This window comes from Canis lupus, chromosome 15 (genome assembly GCF_003254725.2).
Source record: "Canis lupus dingo isolate Sandy chromosome 15, ASM325472v2, whole genome shotgun sequence".
Taxonomy (NCBI): domain Eukaryota; kingdom Metazoa; phylum Chordata; class Mammalia; order Carnivora; family Canidae; genus Canis; species Canis lupus.
In genome coordinates, this window is record NC_064257.1 from 5,975,387 (window position 1) to 5,991,700 (window position 16,314).

At 67.8% G+C, this 16,314-nt stretch overlaps 2 protein-coding genes across 7 annotated transcripts in view; both read left to right on the forward strand.

The window, feature by feature from the left end:
- STK40 (serine/threonine kinase 40) overlaps positions 1–9,532 on the forward strand; it is a 39,948-nt gene extending 30,416 nt beyond the window's left edge. For all 6 annotated transcript variants that reach the window (XM_025419917.3, XM_025419914.3, XM_049094127.1 and 3 more), the window contains 5 exons: positions 2,317–2,432; positions 5,772–5,916; positions 6,017–6,136; positions 6,494–6,578; positions 7,499–9,532. In XM_025419917.3, the coding sequence (XP_025275702.1) occupies positions 2,317–2,432; positions 5,772–5,916; positions 6,017–6,136; positions 6,494–6,578; positions 7,499–7,717 (685 nt within the window). In that variant the 3' untranslated portion in view covers positions 7,718–9,532. The remainder of the gene's footprint in view (positions 1–2,316; positions 2,433–5,771; positions 5,917–6,016; positions 6,137–6,493; positions 6,579–7,498) is intronic.
- Positions 9,533–14,354: 4,822 nt separating this feature from the next.
- Positions 14,355–15,965, forward strand: EVA1B (eva-1 homolog B). Its single transcript, XM_025419919.3, has 3 exons — positions 14,355–14,531; positions 14,826–14,898; positions 15,278–15,965. The coding sequence occupies exons 2-3, from the start codon at positions 14,832–14,834 to the stop codon at positions 15,709–15,711; spliced, it is 501 nt and encodes a 166-aa protein (XP_025275704.3). The 5' UTR covers positions 14,355–14,531; positions 14,826–14,831; the 3' UTR covers positions 15,712–15,965.
- The last annotated feature ends 349 nt before the right edge of the window (positions 15,966–16,314 follow it).

Genomic DNA, 16,314 nt, shown 5'->3' on the forward strand with positions numbered 1-16,314 from the left:
ACCGACTTGGGGGGTAGTGGCTGGGCAGGGGAGTGGAGCCAAGCTTTGGGAGGTGTTGGAGCTGACCGTGTGGGTTTCCTGTGGGACAGCATCCAGGGTCCTTGGCCCCGGCGCCCAGGCCCTGCCACCCAGGCCCCACTGCCCCGGCCCCGCCACCCAGGCCCTACTGCCCCAGTCCCGCTCCCCCGGCCCCGCCGCCCAGGCCCCACTGTCCAGGCCCCACTGCCTAGGCCCTGCCGCCCAGACCCTACTGCCCAGGCCCTACTGCCCCAGCCCTGCTCCCCCGGCCCCGCCACCCAGGCCCCACTGCCCTGGCCCTGCCACCCAGGCCCTGCCGCCCAGGCCCTGCCGCCCAGGCCCTGCCGCCCAAGCCCCACCATCCAGGCCCCACCACCCAGGCCCCACCGCCTGGCCACACACAGTGCCCTGGACCACAAGGCCGGCAGTACAGCTGACGGGAGGGAAGCAGAGCCCACGCTGCATGCTCTGGGGCCTGTGGCCACCACCCTCAATGGGGTTTCCTGGGGACTCCCACTCCCCGCCCCCTGGTGTGGGGTTAGCCATCAGTCACCAGTCGCCAGGACCCGGCCCTGCCTTCCCTGGGGTCATCTTCCTGTCACGTCCTCACACAGTCCCAGGAGTTGAGTGCTGATATTCTCTGTCTGACAGATGGGGAAACAGGTTTAATAAGAGATTTAAAAAGGTGCCCGCGGTCACAGGCCAAGGGATGGCCAAGCTGGGTCTGGAACTTGGATCCCGTGGGCTGGATCCAAGTCCCCAGCCCACGGGACCCCGCCGTGACCGTCCCCTGCCAGCGTCCTGCGCCCCGGGAAGTGCCGCGGGACACCCTGCCAGCTGTGGCAGCCGTCCGAGGTGGGGAGATGGGGAGGGCGCCGAGGGTGCCGTGCCTCCACCCGGTGGGGCCTTGCAGATGCGCAGTCCCACACTCAGGGTGGTGATCCGGGCGGCTCGGAGCCGGAGCGTGGCTTCTCGCCATGCTGTCCTCGGCCAGGCCCCTTGCCTGCCCGCTCAGGCCCCCACTGCCCTGGGGCCACCGGGCAGACTGGCATCTGACAGGGCAGGCCTGTGTGCAGAGCCAGTCGAGTTTCCGTTCGGAGTGCACAGGACAGACTAACCTTTGTTTCGCACCAAGCCCTCTGCCAGCAGAATTCCCCGACATAGCTGACGGGCTCGCGGAGCCCGTTGGTCACGGCTCCTGGGGAATTCCACGCTTGGCCCCGCAGCCCACGCCGCCGAGCCGACCCCCTCTTCACCCTGCGCCTCAGCCAGGGGAGGCGGTGGGAGGCTCTTCGAGGGGCTGCCTTCCCGCCATCCTCCTGCTTCTCTGCCTGGCCAGCTGACACCAGCCGACATGACACACAGCCTGGTGGGTGGCCCCCGCCCTCCCCAGGGGGCCTTGCCCCCTGCCGCCCACCCCGTCCGGTGTGGAGTAAGGCATCCACCCTGGGCTGCTTCCTCTTGTGCACGTTGTGAGCTGCATGAAAGGATCGGATCCCTAAGCCACGTGCACTGTGACTCTCAGATGGGGGAGTCTCTGGCCTCCTGGGCCAGGAGAGTCTGAAGCGCAGGGTGGAGTTGGCCTCGCTGGAGCCGAAGGGACCTTCAGGGGCTGGGCACTGACCGAGCCTAGATCCTGCTCACTGGCTGTGGGGCCCTGAGCGAGTCCCTCCATTTCTCTGTCCCTGAACCCATCACTGTGAAAACAGGGCCGTCAGAAAGCCGCCCTCGAATGCGGACAGCCTGCATCAGACACGGAGGGCAGGGTCCGCACCCGCTAGGTGCCCTAAGCGTTCGTTTCTAGTCCAGGGCGCTGCCTACCAGCAACGAGGGTGATGGCCAAAGCCATCGGCCGAGGGGGACAAAAGCGACTCCCACGTGTGGGCCCTGGAGCCCTGCTGGGCTGACTTTCCTTGTAGGTCAGGGAGGGGCCGAGCTAGGTCTCTGGTCATTCCAAACATAGGTGTTCTGCGAGGTGGTTTTGGGAAATCTCTGCACGTTGTTCTGCGTTCTAAGCCGTGGCCCCGAGGCTCAGCCAGGACGGCAGGTTCCGGGAGCCCCTCTTGAGTGACTGAGGTTCCTCCGACCCCAGGTGCTGAGGGGACAGCTCAGCAGGCAGCAACCAAGGGTGGTGGCAGCCGAGGGTGGCCAGCATCAGCCACGGGGCAGGCAACGGGAGCCGGGGAGCAGAAAGGGAAGTGGGGGTGATCCCTTTGCTCCCTGGGAAGATGGGGGGCAGCTGGGCGCCCGCGGGTGCAGACGCGCGGTTTGTTCATTCTCTCCCCAACCCCCCCCCAGGACGCATCGGATAACCATCACCAACTTCTGCCTCGGGAAGCATCTCGTGAGCGAGGGGGACCTTCTGAAGGACCAGAGGGGGAGCCCCGCCTACATCAGCCCAGACGTGCTGAGCGGTAGGTGCGGCGGGCCCCCAGCAGTTCACTTGCTGGGCGGAGCGTGTCCGGGGCAGGCCTGGCCTGGGTACGGGGCTGCAGGGCTGGTCCAGACCAGCGCCGTCCCTCTGTGTGCAGAATCTGGGGTCTTTTGGGGAACGGAGGTCCTCCTCACACCGGTGCGGGCTGGGCCTCTCTGACAGTATTTCTGTGAGTGTGAACAATGGGCACTTGAAGGACTTTCCTGAGGAAGTGACATTTGAGCTGTGATTGGCAGGACAGATAAGGCCTGGACAAGGGTGTGGCCAGGCTGGGCGCTGGAGGAGGGAGCCTGGTGCAGGGGAGCCACAGGGTGGGCAGCGGCCAGGCCAGCAAGGCCCAGGGAAGCGCCGTTGAGAACGTCTCTTCCCTCCCTCCTGCCTGGATTTATCAAGGGCTACCGTGTAGAAGGCCCTGTTCTAGGCGCTTCGAATACAGCAGTGAACAGGCAGACAGACGTAGCCACCTCCACAGGCGGCGGGCTGACGGTGAGGTGGGGGGAGCAGCTGTACAGCTCACCCAGGGATGCTCATGCCGAGTCCCCGCTCTGGACAGAGCGCGGGACACCCTTGAGGTAGACCTGAAGTCCCTTGGGTGCAAGTGAGCAAAGCAAGGCTGGGACAGATCAAATCTCTCACCATAGGTGAGGACACCGGGGTGGCTCAGTGGTTAAGCATCTGCCTTCGGCCCAGGTCATGATCCCAGGGTCCTGGGATCGAGTCCCGCATAGGCCTGCTTCTCCCTCTCCCTCTCTCCCGACCCCCTCCCCACACTTGCTCACTCTCTCTCAAATAAATAAATAAAATCTTTTATAAAATAACAACAAAACCCCAAAGTCCTAACTGATAGTAAACCTGAGAACAAAGGCTCAGCCCAGGCCGCCTCCCGCCCAAGCCCATGTTCCGGCAGTTCCCCAGGATGCTTTTTCCTCTCCCTGTGTCTTTTGCCAAATTGGGTATTTCTGTCCTGATCCTTAGGGGGCCGAGGGCTTTACATCTGCCACCATCCCCAGCATGTACTTCTGCACCCCTGCGCACAGAGGCAGCACAGCCCCGGGGGGAGCAGGCTGCGGTCACTCACCAGCGCCTTTGCCACCCCTTGAGGTGGGGCCACTCCCCAGGACTGGAGTCACTGTGGCCTCTGCGAGAGGGATCCAGGTGCCAGGGCTGCACCCCAGCTCCCCAGGGACCAGCCCAGCCAGGAACCCCTCCACATACTCCCCAAAGCATCCCTGTGGGTGACAGAGGCTCCTCCCCCAGCCCAGGCCTGTGGGTGGGGCCCATGACTGTGCGAGCTGGGGTTGCCCAGGCTGGCTCTGGTCAGGCGCCTCGGGACGCCAGGCTCGGGGAGCCTCCCTGTGCTCTTCCTGCTGCTGCCTGTGGCCTGTCTCTGGCTCCTCCAGACTCAGGCCAGTCTTAGAGGCTGAAACAGAGGAACCCACTGCCTCACGGGTTAACAGCAGACGCGTGGCTGCCTCCCCACATGGTTACGAGGTTGCAGCGGGATGATTAATGACAAGTCCCGCTGTGTGGGCTCTGAGCCAAGGTCTGCCACTTTGGTCATCCTATGCGCCAAGCACAGCCTCAGGTGTCGGGGTGGAGCCGTGAAAGGCAAACAGGACCTTGCCCGCATAGAGTTTATAGTCTGCTTAATAACCGTGTCCTCGAAAAAGTTAGTGACTTCTCTGGGCCTGCAGTTTCACATCTATAAAACAGGGATGGTAACAGCCTCCGCTTCATGAGGTCCTGTGGGTTGGAAAGGCCTTTGACCTGCTGTCTGGCTAATTAGCTAGCTGGCATTACTGGTGCGGAAAGGAAGGCTCGAAGCACTCAGGCGGGATGGCCTGCGCAGGCTGAGGTCCCGGGGGGCTTATCTGCTAGAGGGGGCTGTTCATCCCCCATCCAGGTCGGGGCAGGCGTCCTGGGGCTCAGGCTGCAGGACGTGGCCCCTGGTCTGTCCCGGGCATCTCGGCAGGAACCCCCTGGGCTCTGTTGATGACCCCACGTGGTAGAGCAGGGTCCAGGAGAGCAGGGCTGCCCGTGGGGTCAGCTGCACAACATGGCCTGTTGTACCAGCCGGGGCAAAAGGCAGCTCTCGCCCCAAGCAGCCCTGTGAGGTCAACGTCCCGGCCCCATGTCACAGAGGACGTCGTAGGCTAGGTGAAGGCGGCCCGAGACACCTTTTGGAAGCACCGGCTAAGGCCTGTAGCAAAACGTCCACGCCCGTGTGCTGTGCACACCCACTGGTCAAGCAGCTTGACCTCCAGTGGGCCTGGAGAGCCCTTTAGAACAGGCACCCCCACCCCAAGGGCTTTGGGGTCACCCAGGCGGCTTTGGGGCCCACAGGAGGGATCCTGGTGTCCAGGCCCTGCCTGGTGCCCAGCAGCATCTGCCCCACACGCATGGGTCACATCCTGGGACCTGGCCGCTGCTGCGTCTGCTGCCAGGCCAGACACCTGTGGCTTGGGGGCCGGCCGGGCGGGCAACTTCGAAGGGGCTGAGCTGCTCCACTTTGCTTGTGGGAATGGGTTGGGCAGGGGCTGGCGTGCCCGAGGAGCCCTAGTACAAATGGATAGAGGGACGGTGCCCTGGGGGTGGGAGGAGCGGGGCTGCCCCACTCAGCCATGCGGCCCTGGACAACTCCCATCCCTGTGCCTCATTTCAGAAAAACAGAAAGGATCTAATTGGAGTTGGGTGGGCACGTAACGACATGGGTGCTGTCCCAGCGCGGCCGCCTGGCTACATGCACGCTGCCCTCCGATCTGCAGGGGAGGAAACTAGCGCAGGGTGTCGGCCATGGGTGGTCCTTCCTGCTGCAAATACTGAGGCCAGGCCGCCCCAGCCCGGCAGGGTGCCCAGCAGAGAGGCACCTGCTTCTGAGAACTTCCCTCCAGTAGGGGAGACGCGAGGCAGCAGAGACTGGGCTGAGGCCCTGGGGGCAAGGGGACAGTGACAGGGGCAGGGGTGGCTGAGTGTTCCAGAGCCGGTTAGCTCTTCAGTTCCGTACACGCTCCTGGCACCGGCTCCACGAGCTGCCTGCCAGCCGCTGGGGCCACAAGCATAGGCCCAGTGCGCAGGGCTCACGTGTGGCGGAGCAGGGCTGGTGTGCGGGTGGCCGACCTGCACGAGGCCAAGGACCCTTCTCCTTCATGGATCCTCCATGGGTCCTCCAGGGGCCAAGGTCCCTCCGTGGTGGGGCGTCATCCTGGGCGGAAGTGGGGCAGGGGGACAAGGCACGGGGTCCCGTGGGCAGGCAGCCGAGGGGACCCCGGGGCCTCGCTCTTCCCGGCCCGCTGAGTGTGTGTGTCCATGCGCCCCACAGGCCGGCCGTACCGGGGCAAGCCAAGCGACATGTGGGCCCTGGGCGTGGTGCTCTTCACCATGCTCTACGGCCAGTTCCCTTTCTACGACAGCATCCCGCAGGAGCTCTTCCGCAAGATCAAGGCGGCCGAGTACACCATCCCCGAGTGAGTCCCGCTCCCCGCAGGGACGGACGCAGCAGAGGGGGGCGGGCAGGGGGGCCAGGGAGAGCCCGCAGCCCCTGAGCCCGTGCCTCTCCCGCCTCAGGGACGGCCGGGTTTCCGAGAACACCGTGTGTCTCATCCGGAAACTGCTGGTCCTCGACCCCCAGCAGCGCCTGGCCGCCGCCGACGTCCTGGAGGCCCTCAGCGCCATCATCGCGTCGTGGTGAGTGGGCGGGTGCCGGGCTGGGTGGAAGGCTGGGTCCCGCCCGCGCCCATCCCACCCAGGAAGCGGTCTGGGGTTCGGCTCTTCCTTTGCCAGACAGACTCCAATTCCCAGGTTTCTCCACGGGCGAGATGGTGAGAACTCAGGGTCGCGCACCGCGCATGCCAGTCAATGCCCACGGTGGGGCTGGCATTCTCTCACCATAGCCCGCGAGGTAGAAACGTCCCCATCATCAGATGAGAAAACTAAGTCATTCCTGTCAGGAGGGGGCTTGCTGGACCCCAGGGCGGCGCGGGGCTCCTGTCCTGGGGCTCCTGTCCGGGGCCTGGGGTGGCCTGACTCTCCGCCTCCCCGCAGGCAGTCCTTGTCGTCACTGAGCGGGCCTCTGCAGGTGGTTCCCGACATCGACGACCAGATGAGCAGCGCCGACAGCTCCCAGGAGGTGAGTAGGGGCGGCTGGACTGGGGGCTTGGGGTGCTGAGGGGGCCTGGGGGTGCTGGGGGGCCCCCTCCCAGCTGCCGCTTCCTGCCTTGGCCTGGCCTCTTAACAGCCACCTCGCCCTGCCTCTGACTCACTGGGGCGCTTTCAGCCTTTCTGCTCGTCCTTTTCCAGATGATTCATTTTCTCCCAGTTTTCTCTCGTTTCTTGCTCCCTGCCCGGGAGAAAGTGCCGGCCTAGGGTGGGGGCAGCCGCTGGCAGGTGATCTCAGGGCGCCCCCTGGAGGGCAGGGCTTCTGCGACTGGGAGGAGGCTGGAGGGACCGCCTCCCCAGCCCGGGGCAGGTGGGAGCAGGAGGCCCCCGGGGGGGCCCCCACCACCCCACAGCTCGCAGCCTCCATTCGCTAGGAGACAGGTTCAGGGAGGTGCCCCCACGTTCCCAGGTCAGCACCCAGGCCTGCTGCCCCACGGTGAGCACGCCTGCGCCAGCTCCCTGGTCTGCTTGCCACAGCCTCCACCCTGCCCCGGCCCAGGGGAGATGACTGCCCCCCCTCCCTGCCCAGGGAGCCAAGGCTTCCAGGTCCTGCGAACACCCTCGGAGCCAGTGCTCAGGAGGGGGGTGCGCGCCATCCCAGGCCTGTGGTCAGCAGAGCAGCCCGCACTAGGTCCCTGCTGGCTGGGGGGCTGGGGGGCTGGGGTCCTCGCTCTGGGCCACTGGCCTCTAGAGCCCGCCCACCCACCTATCACCTAACACTGGTTCCCTGCTCTTCCCTCCCCTCCCCCTCTTGTCTCTCCTTCCCCCACCCTCCTTCCTCTCCTCCTTCCCCTCCCCCTCCCTCCTTTCCTTCTCCTCTCCTTCCCTTCCCCCTTCCCCTCTTCTCTCCCTCCTCCCCTCCCCCTCTGTGTCCTCCCCCCTCCCCCCCAGGCGAAGGTGACGGAGGAGTGCTCCCAGTACGAGTTTGAGAACTACATGCGGCAGCAGCTGCTGCTGGCCGAGGAGAAGAGCTCAGTGCACGAGGCCCGGAGCTGGGGGCCCAAGCGGCAGTTGGGCAGCGTGCCCCCCGTGCGGCGGCTCGGCCATGACGCGCAGCCCATGAACCCCTTGGATGCGGCCATCCTGGCGCAGCGCTACCTGCGCAAGTAGCCCCATCGCCCGGGCCGCCCGCCACCTCCTCCAGCCCCCAGGTAGCGGCCCCCACCCCCCTCACCCCCGACGGCCGGGGCAGGGACAGCGCAGGGACAGCGCAGGTCACACGCGGGGTCAGCGGACGTACCACGAAGCTACTTGGGTAATGATTGCTTGATTGTTTGGTTTTTTAATCTGAGAAGCCTAGATAACTAATCTGCTTTTAATCATGACGTTTTAATCTACCTCCGGCTTTACCCCGCGGTCTCTGGCCCAAGCGGGAGGAGGGCCCGGCCGCTGGGGCGCTCACCGATAAGCTGACCGGCCGCCTGCTGGCCCCGAAGGACCCTGCCCCGCCCCCAGCCCCAGGGGCCTCCTCGCGCCCCCCGCAGTCTGAGCTTTGGAAGACTTCACCTCATCTTAAGCAGAATTCAAATATATTTATTTTTGTACTGAAGCCAACTTCTCCCCATCTCCAGGTGGCTGGGCCCGCGGCCACCCCCTGCCCCCAGCGCCCACATCGGGCCCCCCAGCTCCAGAGCACCAGGCCCCCCTGCCTCTGGTGATGGGGAGGCCCTCCTAGACCTGGCTCTCCTTCTCCCATCTCAGGGGCTTCTCTGAGGTGCTGTCCCCTCGCATTAACCCTGGTTTCTTTCTGCACCCCACGCCGCGGTACCGAGGTGATGTTGACAAAGATGTGAAAGGGGTGCCTGAGGGGCGGCGGGGGTGGAGGCTGCGGGGCGCCCCGGTTTCACCGAAGGCTGGGCCACCCCCCCCATTCTTGCCGCCTCGTGGATGTGGGGTCCCCACCGCCAGAGCCCGGCCAGGGCCCTTCCTCGGGGCCGCGGGGCTGGCGGGGAGGACTCCTGGCTTGAGAACAGCCCCGCTGCCCTTTTCGAGCCGAGATTTTGAAGTGGATGCCGGTCTTGCCAGAAACACTGTTCTCACCAGAATGCGCTCCCCGCCCCCCTCCCTCACTGGACTTGGCCTTACCCGGTGCCGAGCAGACCCCCCGGCCCCCCTGGAGAGGCTGTGTTCCCCTCCAGGCAGCCCTGGGCCCTCAGCCCCTTCCCGTCTGTCCTTGCTCCCCGGTGGGGAGGCGACCGAGGCCTGTGTGACCTAGTTTCCCAGAGTGCGAGCTGCCCCCTCCCCAAAAGCTGACTCACTGTGAGTGACTTGGGCAAGTTCCCAAACCTCCTTGTGCCTCAGTTTCCCCATCTGAAAAAATGGGGCCACCTCTTGCCAGCAGTAGCAGGGCCGCCCATGCCCCTTCCTCCCCGTGCCCCCATCCCAGCACGTGGGCGCCTCATGCCTCTGCCTCAGTGGGGCCGCGGGAGCCCGCCTGAGCCCAGCGCTCACTGTCCGGAGCACCACACGCGGCCTGGCAGCAGTGGCGGCCGCGGGGAGCCGGGGTGCCGGGCCGCGGGGGCCGGGGTGTCCTCTTTTCTATATTTATTTCAAAAAGAAGTCTCCCGAGGGAGTAAAGCACAGTGTGGCCGGGGCTCAGCCCGCTGTCCTCCCTGAGGTCTCAGCTGTGCCCGCCCCGCGGCCATGGGCGGCCTTCCCCCTCCTTCTCAGAGCAATACCCTCGGGGGTCCGCGCGGGGGGTCTGTGGGCTCAGGCACTGCGCCCCACATCGGCCCGCTCTGACCCTACGCCTGCGGCAAAGCAAAAAAGGAGGTCGGGCCTGTCCTCACCGGGTGTCACACTGAGAGGTCCTGTTGTAAAGAAACAAAACGAAACAAAAAGTCACAAAAAAGTTTGTATAAAGACCTATTTTTGTACTACATGGGGACTCTTCCTGCATGTCAGCAATAAAACTCCTGACCTGGAGCCCGTGTGGCCTCTTCCTGCCCTTCTCTCTGTGTGTCCCCGTCCTGCCCCTGCCCGCAGGACAGGCTTCCTGCAGCTCAGCCTCTGCCCCCTGGGAGCCCCCCAGCCCCCCACCCGGGGGAGGGACCACACCTACCCAGCAGGCCCCTAACCCGTTAGCGCACCTCCCTCCCCACACCCCGCACCCCCAGGGGGCCTCCCACGTGGCCGCTGAGCCAGCCCTGCCCATGGGAGGCACCGGAGCCGCCAGCGTGTCGCCCCCCTCTCCCTGCAAGCCGAACCTGGGGTCGGGGCCCTGGGCTCCCCCCGACTGCCCCCGTGCCCACGCGCCCGCGCCCCCTGGGAAGCCTGCCAGCCGCCTGCCTTCCCTTCCTTCCTTCGCCTAAATATAGACGCTGGCGGCGCTGCAGGTGGGCGGGCACCCCTGGGTGCAGCACGGAGCCCCGCGGACCCCGCCCCTGTGCGGGGACCCACGCGCGGATCACAGGGAGCCCAGGCTGCACGGGCCCTAGAGCTGCCCGGTCCCACCTCCTCACGACCCAGCAGCCGGGTGGGCCCTGCCTCCCTGCCCCCCCAAGTCTACACTCGCGTGTCACACCTCACTGACCCACCCCTGATATGGGAGCCCCCCGGATCCCCAGCCAGAAGGCGCCCTCACCCCCAGGGCACCACCACTGGGCCCCGGCACTGCCACCTGCCAGTGGCGGCACCTCCTTCCCTACCCCCACTGTACCCCCCATGGTACCCCCACCGCCCAGCAGCCTCTGCTCCCTCTGTTCCCTGCCCGGCCACCCGCTTGGCTGGCGCGTCTCCACCCCTGGGCCTGCGGGGCACGCAGCTCGCCCACCGAACGGGGGTTATTGAGCTCAACTTACTAGACGGCTCTTCAGCTTTGGTTTTAAAGATTTTATTTTATTCATGAGACAGAGAGAGAGAGAGGCAGGGACCCAGGAGAGGGAGAAGCATCAGGGAGCCAATGGGGGACGGCCCCGGGACCCCGGGTCACGACCTGGGCCAAAGGCAGGCGCTCAGCCACGGAGCCACCCAGGCATCCCTGCTCTTTAGTTTCTATTATGAGCCACGGAAGGGGAACATTTCAGAAAGGTGGGGGGAGGGGATGATCAACAGTGTCCTCTGTCCTCCGCTCCTGAGCAGTCAAACATGAACTGAGACGGTTCCACCAGCCCCGCAGCCTCAGGGAGAGAAGCACCCTGGAGTTGCCCGGCTCTCGGCGGGGGGTGTGGGGGCGGGAGGGGTGGGGGTCGGGGGACCGAGTCTCGGGGCCTGACTTCTTGCCACCTCACGTGCAAACCCGGCAGCTCCCACTCCCACCCCGCCTAAGCCCCCCTCCACCGTCTCCCCCCCACCTGAGCACCCCCTCCCCACCCCCCCAAGTCCCCCACCGTCTCCCCGCCCCCACCCCGCCTGAGCCCCCCTCCCCACTCCCACCCTGCCTGAGCCCCCGCTGCCCCCTCTCACCCCCCTGCTCCCCTGCCTGTGGGCCCCCCCCCACAAACAGCCACAGGGCAGCAGGATGGGCCCCGTGCGTCCCCTGCTGGTGCCCCTCCGATGTCCACACGCAGGCGCCCCAGCCCCGCCGCGGGGGACCTTGCTCACCAGAGGAAGTCCCGCGGGCCGCCTGCCTCCAGGCCTTCTGGAAGGCTCCTTGGTGTTGGGGCTCTGTGACCTCCGTGACCTCTGTGACCTCCCGGCCGGCCCTGAACCCTTGGCCTCGCCTCCCGCCAGCTCTGCGCTCCTCTGGCCTGGGCGCACCCCCCCTCCCACGAGTCCGCGGGGCAGGACCCGGGCGCCGGGCGGGGATGGGGGGGGGGGGGGGGGAGCGGGGGGGGGGAGCCCATCAGAACGGGGGCGCTGTCCGAGGAGCCTGTGGCCTCGGAGCCGGGATCCAGCTCCGACCTGGGCATCAACGCAGACCCCGGGCATCCAGGACCCTCGGAGCCGCCACCGCCTGCCGCCTGCAGCGGCGCCCTGGCCCTTCCTGCCTTTATATACGTGTTTGTCAAGATTGTGTTTATTTATTCATGAGACACAGAGGGAGGCGGAGACAGCGGCAGGAGAGGCGGCTCCCTGCGGGGACCGGGGTCACGGCTGGGCTGGAGGCGCCCCCACTCTCAGCTGCGGAGGGCGCTGCCGGCGTCAGTCCCCGAGGAGACGACAGTGTCCCGCCGGGCAGCTCTGGGCCCAGCGGCAGGAGCCCCGGGCCTGGCGCCGCCGGGAGACAGCTGGGGACTCCGGTCTCAGGTCACATCCGGGCCGCGCCCCTGACCTCCACGAGACAGCGCGCACATGCCCAGCCTGAGCCTCAGTTTCCCCCGTGAGGTGGGAGTCCCGCTACAAACGCCGTGGTTACGGGCAGGGGCTGCGGGGGAAGCACGCTTGGCACCAGCGCCAGCAGGCCCTCCACGTCCAGGAGTGTCGCCGGCCGGCCCGGGCTGGGAGCGTTCAGACGACGTGGCGGCAGGTCCACGGAGGCCACGAGTGTCGCCTTCTTCCCTCCATCGGAGACCTAGGCGGCACCGAAGCCCCCATGGGGAGCACAGCTGGCTCCGCGTTGGGCCCGGAGCCTAACCCCCCGAGCCTCCCAGGGGCGCTGGGCCCCTCGCCCCGACCTCCCAGCGAGACGTGTCCTAACTTCTCTCATGAACAAAGACCCGTCTTTCCTGTCTTAGCGTCGCTCTCTGTGCCTCCCAGATGACAGATGTCTAGTCTCACAGGCCAGGAGAGCGGAGAGGCGGCCAGCCAGGGGGCAGGGAGCTGGACGGGCAGCAGGCCCGTTGCTGGCCGGCAGCGGGGACATCCACAGGCAACAGGTGGCCAGGCGGTCACGAGGCCCGTGGCGGCCGCCCTGGTGGGCCAGAGGGACACACCCAGGGCCTCCAGGAGTCGCCCCCCGCCTCTCTGCAACCGTCCAGGGCTTGGCCACACGCAGCCCCTAGGGGAAGGCAACGCGCCGGCCACTATGTGTCCCCCTCTCTGAAGGGACGTAAGCACGTCGACCCCCACGTGGCTCAGCGCGGCCACCAGCTTCACCGGGGCCGAGTCACACCTGGCCCTCTCCAAGCACGCGTGACACAGCAACGTAGACGGACACCCGTGTCAGCAGGCGGCGGTACCAGAAGCCAAACATCCAAACTCCTGCCCGCCCTCAGAAGGACGGAGGGCTCGCGGGTCCCAGGGCACACGGGCGTGCTGCGGGGGGAGGCCCACAGCCGGGGCACATGGGTCCCGGGACACAGTCCGGCAGACACAAGTGTGCTGCATACACGAGCCGACAGCCCGGGACACACGGATCAAGCCCGCTGCGTACACCCCGCTTAGCACCCGGCCCTTCCCCCTGCAGGGTTGTCGCTCGGCCCGCTCGGACCAGGGGCGCCCATGCCCGGGGGCCCAGGCCAGGCCCTGGGGTAGCACCCGATGCGCAGCGGCTTGTCCTGGTGCACCCGCCACACCCCTGCTGCGGCCCATGCGACATGGAAGTGGACACACGAGTACCCGGAGGGGCAGGGACGCCTGCACACGCATGCACAAAACAGACCCAACAATCCCCAAGACACTGGGAGTCCCTGCTTGTCCCCGGGCCAGTCTGCCTTTCTCCTTCCAGATCTGCCCTCTGCTTGAACCCAGGCTCAGCCCTGGGAGTGGGGGTCTCCGGCGTGGACACAGGGGGGGTCACGGGCCCACAGGCCTCAGGCCGCGCCTTCAGCTATGCCTGCAATTTCCTCTCCCCCTTCCTTCCCTCCTCCTCTCTGAGGCTCCCGCCAAGAGGGCCTCCCCCTCACCCAGGGCCCCCGCAGGAAGGGGGGCCCGGGAGGGGTGGGGGCTGAGAGTCGGGCAGGAAGACGCGTGGACCCTGTGACACACTGCACACGTGAGCCCTGAGCCTGGGGGGAGGTGGATGCAAGGGCTGGGCACGTTTAGCCTGGAGCAAAGTGCACGTCTGCCGTGGCTGGGGTGCGGGTGCAGGGCGGTGTGGGGTGCACAGGGGCCGCAGAAGCTGGGGGCAGCTGGGGGGGGAGGCCTGCAGGGCTCTAACATTCAGTCACCCCGTGTGACAGAGCTCTGCCAGCTGGATGCCCCGGGAGGGGAGTTCCCTCCCTTGTGAATTGAGGGTCCAAGGGAGGCGCCCCTGGGAGGAAAGCAAGGTGTAGACGGGCTCTAGGGGCAGAGGGCAGTGGGTTCAAATCTTGACCCTTTGGTCAAGCGTGTCGCCCACCTTGGGCCCCTCCTCCTCTCCCTGACTCAGTTTACTTCTCTGCCAAGTGGCAACAACAGTGCCCGCGTCGCAGGGGTGTTAGAGTTAAAGGAAAGAATATTCAAAGGGCACGCACTCGCACCCGCACCCACACGCGCACCCTCACCGGCACCCGCACCCTCCCCCGCATGCGCACCCGCACCCTCACTCGCACGCGCACCCTCACCGGCACCCGCACCCTCACGCGCACCCTCACCCACACCCGCACCCTCACCCGCACCCTCACCCGCACCCTCACCCGCACGCACACCCGCACCCGCACCCTCACCCGCACGCGCACCCTCACCCGCACCCTCACCCACACCCGCACCCTCACCCGCACGCGCACCCGCACTCACGCTGCCCGGCACCGAAGCGGAACTTCATCCGCATTATTATTATTATCATTATTTTGTTATTAGGAGCTTGGGGGCGGGTCGCTGCGCCCGCCTCCCCGCGGTTTCCTGTGGGAGAGCCGAGCCCCCCCGCCGCTCCCCTTCCTCCCCGGCCCCCTCCCTCCGCGCCTCCCCCTCCCGCCCGCCGCCCCGCCCCGCCCCGCCCCGCCCCTTTCCTCCGAGGAACTTTCCGCGGCTGGTCCTGGGCCCGCGTCCGGCCCGCGCTGCCGCGGCCTGGGAGCCGAGCGGGGCAGGGGGCGGCGGGGACCGGACGGGGCGCGCGCGGCGGGGCCCGGGTGTATGCGGCCGCCGGACGCGCCGGGGCCGGCAGCGGGGAAGCGGGGCGCCGACGGTGAGCGAGCGCGGGGCCTGCGGGCGGTGGGTCCCGGCGGGGCGGGGGGCGCGGCGGCTTCCCGGGCGCGCGGCGGAGCCTCCCGCGGCTTGGAGGGGCGTCTGCGCCGGGGAAGAGGCCCCCCAGGCCGGGCCCGGGGCCGTAACGACGTTAGGGAGCCGCCGTCTGCAGGGTGGAGCGCGCGCAGCGGGGTCAGCTGCTCCGGAGGCAGCGGGGTCGCGGTCAGCCGTGGGCTGGGGGGGGTCCGACCTTGCGACCCCGCAGGCTGACGGGGGGCTGCCCCTCCGCCCCCAGAGCGGCATGGACGCCCCACGGAGGGACATGGAGTTGCTCAGCAACAGCCTGGCGGCCTACGCGCACATCCGCGGTGAGGGCGGGCCCGGGGCCCGGGCCCCTCCCTCCCCTCCTCCCCCGCCCTCCCCGCCCCCATCCCCCCCCCCCCGCTGGCGGCTACCTGGGGTCTTGCAGGTAAGGAGTCCCACCCTCCCCCTCGCCCCCATCCCCTCCCCCCCCCCCCCCGCTGGCGGCTACCTGGGTCTTGCAGGTAAGGAGTCCCGCCCTCCCCCCGCCCCCAGCCCCTCCTCCCCTCTCCCCCTCCCGCCCCCCCCGCTAGCGGCTACCTGGGTCTTGCAGGTAAGGAGTCCCGCCCTCCCCCCGCCCCCCCCACCTTAGAACCCGGGCTCCTGGGCGAAGGGACTACCCCCCAGGCGCCGGGGCGCCCCCCGACGCGCGCCCTCCGCCCGCAGCTAACCCCGAGAGCTTCGGCCTCTACTTCGTGCTGGGAGTCTGCTTCGGGCTGCTGCTCACCCTGTGCCTGCTGGTCATCAGCATCTCCTGTGCGCCCCGCGCGCGGCCCCGCGGCCCCGCTCCGCGCCGGGACCCCCGCAGCAGCGCCCTGGAGCCCGACGACGACGACGACGACGACGACGAGGACACGGTGACGCGGCTGGGCCCCGACGACACGCTGCCCGGCCCGGAGCTCAGCGCCGAGCCCGACGGGCCCCTGAGCGTCAACGTCTTCACGTCGGCGGAGGAGCTGGAGCGGGCGCAGCGCCTGGAGGAGCGCGAACGGATCCTGCGGGAGATTTGGCGCACCGGGCAGCCCGACCTGCTGGGCTCCGGCACCCTGGGGCCCGGCCCCACGGCCACTGGCACCCTGGGGCGCATGCACTATTACTGACCCGCCCGCTCCCGCTGCGAGGAGCTCTGCGTACTGCACCCTGCGCGCCAACTCACAGCGGCCCCAGGCCACTGGGACGGCCCCGCCCCACCGCCTCCCCCCTACCCCAGGGCTCCGGGGTCTGGACCCCCACCTTCCGGGCTCCCCAGTCCTGCCAGAAAACCGGCGGGGAAGGCCCGGACGCGGGGACCCCAGCCCCCCTCCTGGGATCGGTTAAGAGATGAAGGGACCAATGAAAACTGCATTTCCAATGACTCAGTGTCCCTCTGTTGCTTCTGCCCCCCGTGCGCCCCAGGCTCCTGCCACGCAGGGGCCCCGGATGGAGATGCCCCCTGACTCGTGTACCAGGCTGACCCCCGGCGTCCCGACCCACCAGCCCCTCCGCACACAGGCCTCCTCCCGCTCACACTGAAAGCAGAGCAAGCTGTCACTCGCAGGCCTTCCCCACACGCATTCCTCACCCGCGAGGCCCGGCGCACCCCGCCCGCTCCCCGCGGAGCTCCGGGGTCACGCGCGCGCGCCCCAGGCCCGGGGCCCTGACCTCGACGCTAAGGCACGACAGCCCGGGCTAGGCGGGCGCCCCCGGGAGGGGTCGGGGCGGCA

Excerpts from the sequence above, each read along its gene's own strand:
- EVA1B (XM_025419919.3), top strand. The coding sequence starts at position 14,832 with ATGGACGCCCCACGGAGGGACATGGAGTTGCTCAGCAACAGCCTGGCG. Across the intron at positions 14,899-15,277 it reads GGCCTACGCGCACATCCGCG|CTAACCCCGAGAGCTTCGGC; the intron begins GTGAGGGCGGGC and ends CTCCGCCCGCAG.